The 7881-nt window shown below is 24.1% G+C and overlaps 2 protein-coding genes across 2 annotated transcripts in view; both read right to left on the bottom strand.

The window, feature by feature from the left end:
* LOAG_18804 (neuron navigator 2) overlaps positions 1-2630 on the bottom strand; it is a gene marked incomplete at both ends in the record, with an annotated part of 8514 nt that extends 5884 nt beyond the window's left edge. Inside the window, 4 exons of the mRNA XM_020451467.1 lie at positions 109-234; positions 895-1077; positions 1760-1901; positions 2554-2630. Of these exons, the coding sequence (XP_020304748.1) occupies positions 109-234; positions 895-1077; positions 1760-1901; positions 2554-2630 (528 nt within the window). The remainder of the gene's footprint in view (positions 1-108; positions 235-894; positions 1078-1759; positions 1902-2553) is intronic.
* Positions 2631-4007: 1377 nt separating this feature from the next.
* LOAG_18803 (hypothetical protein) lies at positions 4008-4300 on the bottom strand (the record flags this gene model as incomplete). The annotated part of the gene is made up of 1 exon (XM_020451466.1): positions 4008-4300. A coding segment is annotated over one exon (293 nt), but the record flags the coding sequence as incomplete, so codon positions are not given.
* Positions 4301-7881: the final 3581 nt, after the last annotated feature.

Genomic DNA, 7881 nt, shown 5'->3' with positions numbered 1-7881 from the left:
CTCCTCCTCTCTCTCTCTCTCTCTTTCTCTCTCTCTTTGTTTCTTATCCTTAAATAATCTTTGCAAAATTTTAATTTTAAATATAAACAAAAATTTGATAAAACTAACCGATTGTGGTGATAAACTTTTACGTTGTGTGATAGTTGCAATACTACCAGTAACGTTAACACCAGCATTAATGCTCATCATACGAAGTTGCTCAATTTCTGCCCGTAATTTTAATACTTCATCCTTCTAAAATACCTTTCTTTATTACTGATAAGTTGATATTTCAATATGATAAGTTGATATTTTAATATGATAACTTGATATTTTAATATGATAAGTTGATATTTCAATACGACAAGTTAATATTTTAATAATTACTAAAATTCTAACCATTGTAAAAAATGATGTAAATATATTAGTTTAAAAGCTGGCAAATAATTTTATTATTAATATAATACTGTCGTAAATCATAAAATAATATAACAATTATGCAAAAGTGTGCAAATGTTATGATCTAAGCAATTATACGGTAGATTATGAAATCAATATTACAGTAAGAAAGAGCATAAAATTTTAAATATTTAAATTTTCTTCAGAAAAATTTTAAATATTTAAATTATTTTCTTCAGAAATAATTTTTGTCATAAAATGAATTAAATAATAGATTACAAAATAAATATCACAGTAGAAGGAATCATGAAAATTTTTCTTTTCAAAATCATTTTGATTATTTAAGCTATAATTTTAAAAATAAAAACTGTAAACTAAATCATATCCATCATCTTCCATATACATTAATTAATATGGAAAATCCTAACAGACATCCCGAGATATCTTAAACATATTAAAGTAAAAAAGAAAAAATATTTTTCGTTATCAAAAACAGAAAACAAAAATAAGAATTACCTTAAGTTGTGATTTATTTTGCAAATTTTCCACATGTTTTGCCATTAGTTGTAATTTTGATTCAAAAAGTTGAATGACATGATTGTAACCATCATGTTTTGCAGTTAATTTTGTTATCGTACTTCGATATGCTTGCATTTCTCTATTCAATTTTCGAATTTCTGCTTCATATTTTTCTTCCATCTAAATTGAATTTTTAAAAAATAATAATATTAAATAATGTAAAAAAAATAATAATATTAAATAAAAAAAATAATGATATTAAATAATAATAATATTAGTAATAATTTTTTTTTTAAAAAAAATAATATTAAATTTGTAAAATATCAAAAATTTTGCCAATTAAAAGTTAAAAAAAAAAAACTGTTAATAAAAAATTTTGGCGATTAAAAGTTAACAAAAAAAAAAAATAAGGAAAAAAAAATAAATGAAGACGAAACGAATAAAAATGAAAACGGATGATACATTAAACTTGTAAAATATCGAATATTTTCATCTTTTTTATTTTCTTTTTGCCAATTGTATTACTATCTTGTTGTAGGAAAAATAAAAACAAGAAATTGATTACTGGAATAATTTAAAACCGAATAATTAATTAATCCGACAAGTTATATTTCAATGGACGATTTTTGTTTTTCCATTTAATATAAAGAAAAAAAAATTAATTTCGTTTGAAAATCAATTTCTATTATATGTATATATATGTGTGTATATTATTTCCATCTTAATAGTTGTTGAAAATATTAAAAAAGAAAAGTAAAAATTAATATTGAATTGAACAGAAACGAGGAGATGAGAGGAAAAAAAAAAATTAAATTTGAACTCAAAATATATCAGTTCCATATATCATATAAAATGTATATACCGATGAATACAACGAATTAGAGGATGATGTAAAGGATAGTTGTGAATCATTTGCTTCAGCAGGTGAACCATTTGGTGATAATTTTGATGTTGCAGAAAGATAACCAGATTCTGCATAACGAGATGTTTTCATCTGTGGTGTTCTGAATTTAAATTTGAATTAATTTAAATTTATAGTAAATTTAGCAAAAAAAAGGAAAAAAATACTGAAAATGTTTGTCATAAATGGTAGGATTATCAGTAATAATTACTATTTAATCATAAACATAAAGTAGTACTATCACTGATAATCTAACGTTTATGTGAAATGTTAAAAAGTTTTTTTTTTTGAATAGTATTATTAAAATCTCATTGATTTTGTCAATGAACTGCTTATATAATTGTCAAATATGTAAACTTAATGTTTAATTCCTCACTAACTTCATTAATTAGTGTTTAAGGGAAAAAAAAATCAGATGACAGTAATTAGTTAAATAAATCTTAATTTAATAAACTCATATATCCTTTCATCACACTATTCATATTATGGATAATAATTTAATTAATTAGAAGATCATTTTACTACTCTCATCATGGATAATAGTTTAATTAATTGAAGATCATTTTATCACACTATTCTCATCATGGATTATTATCCCATTTAATTAATTAAAAGATAATTTTATCATACTATTCTTATCATTGTTAGTAATTGGAAATAATTGAAATATCCTTTTCCTTCTTTTTTTTTTCCCCTACCGTTATCAGTTAATTTTTCTCTTTTTATATTTGACATAGGTGAAAATATTTACATACCTAATACCATCATCAGAAAGTTTATGAAGTTGAAGATTTGCATCACGATGAGCATAATTTGCATATGCATTTTCCATTTGAGATTTACGACTTGACAATGAACTTCCTAAAATTTTTATGATTTCAGGAAAAAAAAATGAATATCTTTCAAAACTTGAAAAATAAAGATTTTGAATTTTAGACATAAGATTTGATAATTTCAAATTAAAATTTCGCAATAATAGCATTGTTTGGAGCAATTAATTCATTTAGTGTATAATATTTCGAAACATTCAAAATTTAAATTAAAAATCCCTGCAATGTGCATTTTTGCAGATTAGCAATTAATTAAGGCATCATAATCAATCAGTTAAATCTTTATCAATTTGGTGATAATCGCAATATGTGTATTTTTGCAAATTAGCAATCAATTAAGGCATTATAATCAGTTAAACCTTTATCAATTTGGTGATAATTGCAATAACGGAATTAATTGAAATAAGCAGAAACGGTAAGAAATGTGTTATCACGTTATGAGCAATAGTAAGTACGTATCATCACGTCAAGTTATCTGCTCTGTTAGATACGTGTCGAATCATATCAAGTCATTTTGGTAGAGTCGATGATTTGACGTGATTCAACACGTATGTTCGAAATTTCATCGCGGATGCAAATAGCAAAATAACATGCATTAGTTTAAAATTTGAATTTAAAAAAAGTAAAAAGAAAGCAATGAAAATGCAAGCAATGTAAAATTACTTTTTCTGTGTTAAAAGTTAATTAATAAATTTAGATTTAAAGGAAATTTTTTTTTGCCAGTGATTAATTAATAAAATTAGAGTAGAAGGTAGTATAATTATATGAGAATTGTTAACTGTATACTATATCAGATGATTAGTGCAAAGAGAGAGAGAGAGGAAGGGAGAGAGAGAGAGAGAGAGAGAGAAAGATAAGGAAAAGAAATTTGCTGACGAAAGTGGAAGGTCTAAGTTCTAAACGAAGGCAAGAGTTCAAGAACACCTGACATTTGGTAGATTCAAATAAACTGTTACAGATTGCAATATTAACATGCCTAATGAGGCCTAAATAAAGCTAATATAAGCTAAAATGACTCCTGTAGAACCATCAAATGAAATGACAGCGATCTGAAAATGACCGGGAAGTGTAAAGTGTCATTCGATGACCAAATGAGACCAGATGATGGAATTATCAAAGAGAGTATTGATGGCACAAACATCTGCTCTTTGTTGGTCATCGAACTGACAGTGAGTGACCTGCTAAAAATGTCATCAGGTGACATGAGCAGGTGAGTAAACAAGTTTCGTTTGGATAATGTATGCTTAGGATTATATTGGACATTTGCGATGACCTTCGATAAATGTTCGATCAATTATTATGATGATATTAACAAAGATGATTGAAATAATTATAGGAAAAAAAAAACATCAATAATGATGATAATAATATTGTCTATACTAATTAACTAGCTGATAAGAATGCTTGTAATAATGGGAGTTATAACCACCTGTACGTTTATTCGTGAAATTTCTTTCAGTAGTCGGAATTTCTGCAGCAATACTAAGCGGTATATGCTTGATAACCATTTTTGGATTAGTCATTAACGGTGAACGGCTACCAATTCGATAATTAGGTGTATTATCAGGTGTTGATGGTTGTGAATTACCACCACTTGAATCTGAACCACTACCAGTAACCAAAACCATCGATCGTGACATTCCAGCTGAGGAAAGCGAAGCGGTTCGCTTAGCTATAACAAAAGTAGCAAGCAAAAAAAAAAAAAAAAAAAAAAAAATGAATGATAGTAATAGTTACTTGCATAAAAGGAAAAAAAAAACAAATAATTACATAAGTAAATCAAACATAAATTAATAAAATATGCGCAACAAAGTCTACTAATATGGTGTGGTCAATTTTTAGATAGCCATTTTAAATACATCTACTAATTGATGCGGTCAATTTTTAGATGACCATTTTTTATATAAATGAATGGGAAGTATTTTTTCATCAGATTAATATTCAATTTGAAAAATTTGTAATACAACTATACTTTTAATATATTTTAATTAAGCAACATTTTTTATCAAAAAAAAAAAGAAAAAAGAAAAAAATAATCAAAAATATAAATAAAACTTTGAAAAAATTTTTTTCAAGCAAAAAGAAAAAACCAAGCTTTAATGATTAAATGAATAGCTACTGCAAATAAGCATTTGCCAAACTTTACCATAAAGCTTAAGCATCATAGCTATTAATTAATTTGGAAAAAAAAAGAATAGAAAAATAGGGAAGAAGTTTCATAGTCATATAATTAAAGCAAAATTTAACTTTAACCAATTCTACTAACAAAAAAAAAAAAAACTAAAAAAAAGCAAAAAGAAAATATTTTGTTAAAAAAAAGAAAAAAAAAACAATGCGAAATGATGGTATATCATGCAAAATCAGTGTTAAATTAATTATTTGCAAAATTAAACAACTAAGTAAATTTTTTTTTGGCTAAATTAAATACGTAATAATTCTTGCAAATTCAAATTCAAATTTAATTATCGGAAAATTTGGGGCATATTTTGCTCTCATACAAAAATACCGTACTAATATGAATACAGTATGGTATCATTGCGAATATTACGGTAAATTTAAATGAAATCTACTTAAACCAAATCAATTAAAGTTAAAAAGCGATAATGCCGCTGATCATTTTATCAAAATCATAAATAATTCATCTCCAGATTTATAATTTTCTTAGAAGGAAAAAGGAAACCATTTGAAATTCCTCCTTCAAAATCCATATATGTAAGGAACAATAATTCAAATTAATAATTTAAACTCAAAACTAATCAATACTTTGAAGACTGTAACAGTACTGTAACAGTTTTTTTTTTTTTTGAAAATTGTAACAGTAAAAGTAACTGAGTTTTTCTTTTTACTTTCATTTGTTAGAAAAAATAAGAGATTTTATCTAAACATTCATTTTTATTCTAATCATATTTTAGATGACAAATAATTAAAATTATTAATTTAATTATGGAAATAATTTAAAATTCAATGTTTGATATGAAACAAAATGAACAAAAATTTTAGCAAATATTTATGATATTATTTTAAATAATTTATTTCTTTGAAATTTAAATTTATAAGAAAAAAAAAAGACAGAAACAAACCAGTAATACTATGCCGATTTGCCAAAGTATGTCCCATATTTTCTTGCGCTAATGTAAATTGATGTCGATTTGATGCGATATGTCGAGGACTTACCATTGCTAATGTCGCAGCAGATGTTTCCTGTCCCACTGCTGCTAACCTAGAATTAATTTTTTGTCGCCAATAAAAATTACTGGAAAAAAAATTAACATATTTTACATTCATTTTATTCAACTAATTTCCGGCCAATCATTTTTTTACTTCACTTTTCCACAATTTCCGGTTAAGTTCTTTTTTTCTTTTTCCTTTCTTCCTTTTTCTTTCTTGTAATTTTCGCTCAACTTTTCCTTATTATTCTTGATTTAAAATATATAACAATGACGAAAAAGAAAAAAGAAGTAAACCAAAGATTATAAATTAACATATAATTATCAATGATAGATTATCTAAATTACTCTCAATTAAGTAATGATAATGGGTTTATTTAAAAAAAAAACTTTTTATAACAAAACTTTTCGTAAACTTTTTATAGGTTTATTTTATAACCTTATGTAACACTTCCTCGTTTACAGTATCAATTATGAAATTAAAATAATTCCAATCCTTTTTCTTTATTTAATTTCTAATTAATAAATTATAAAATTATTCGTTTCAAATGAAAGTAAGCATCATACCGATACGGATTATCATCAGATATTCGATAGTAATTCAATAGATGTGTTTTACGATCCAATGAATGATAACCAGCAATAGATGTAAATCCTGCATAATTAGCAAAATACAAATGACAATTTTATCAAATTTCAATTTTTCATTTCAGATTTTTGAAATTTGAAAATAATAGTAATAATAATATTTAATGCAAATAACAACATATATCTTTTCCAAATAGTTTTTTCCTTTCGCTAAAGCATTAATTAAATCATTTTACAAAGAAAAAAAAAAAAAAGGAAAAAATGAGAAGGAAGAAATGCAAAGAGATAAAATTTGTAATTAATTATTTTTCTCTTCATATTTTATTTCATTTTTCAATACTTTTTTTTTTATTAGTTAGAAATGAAAGAATTTAAGGAATTTTTCAAAATTTTTTTCCCTTTTTATCTTCTCTTTCATTATTTTTAATTAATGATTAAAAGGAAAGAAAAGAAAAAAAAAGAAAATCAATTTGATCCGAAAATATTAATACTTTTAAAGTTATCACTATAACTAGTTAAATACTTTCTGGTTTTTGTTTGTTTTCTTTTCTTTCTTTTTTTTGTTTTGTTTTTTAAACTATCAATAAATTTATGCTTCAAAGTACAAAAGATCCAAACATTCTTATTTACTTTTTTTTTTCATTCCATTCTTCTCCCCGCCCCCCGCTATTTCCTCATAAATTTTTTTTCCCGCTTTCTATTGCTGAATTATAAAATAATTTTGCTTCATTCATTTCAACAAATAACAAATATTTACTTCTTTTCCTTCACTATCAAAATAATAAGATGATCATATTACAGTTAAACTGAGAGATGTAATTGAAATTCATGAAGTTAGTGTTAATCATTGATAAAGATTATACCGAGACTGCAATCAATTATTGATAAAGTTACTGATAATAGCAACATCTAATACCTATGTTCAAAATAATAAAGGATGTTTCTTTTTTCTTCATTTTAAGCAAAGAATTTGTCATAAAAGTTCACAATGAATTAATTAATCAGTAATACAAAGAGTTTTTCATAAGCAGTAAATCTTATATCATAGCTTATATACACCTATCCTTATCAATTTAGGTTCCAAAAAAAAAAAATTTTAAATAAATTCAGATTTTAAAAATTTTACTCATTCCCTTAGAAAATTTTAATCCGATAGATTTTATTTCTAAATAAAATTTAAATAATAATTCCTTGAGAAGTTTATTTCAAATGATTGTATTTAATATAATAATATAGTTTTTACAATTTGAAAAAGCAGAAGGAAATGAAAAAAGGAATAGAAATTTAATTGTATGCAATTGACAATTCAGACATTAAAAAAAAAAAAAAAGAAACTAAGTATTTGTTGTTTTAAATTGGTTAAAGATTGTTAAAGTATCATTAAAGATGGTGGAAATCATTTCTTCGTTAATTTATCATCGATCATTAACATTCAAAATATATTTTAAAATTGTGAAAGTATGTTGAAAATCAAATGAAAAAAAAAAGAGATTGAAAG

This window comes from Loa loa (assembly GCF_000183805.2).
Source record: "Loa loa unplaced genomic scaffold supercont3.543, whole genome shotgun sequence".
Classification (NCBI taxonomy): Eukaryota; Metazoa; Nematoda; class Chromadorea; order Rhabditida; family Onchocercidae; genus Loa; species Loa loa.
Note: the sequence above shows the minus strand (reverse complement) of the source record. Positions and strands in the feature narration are given on the sequence as shown.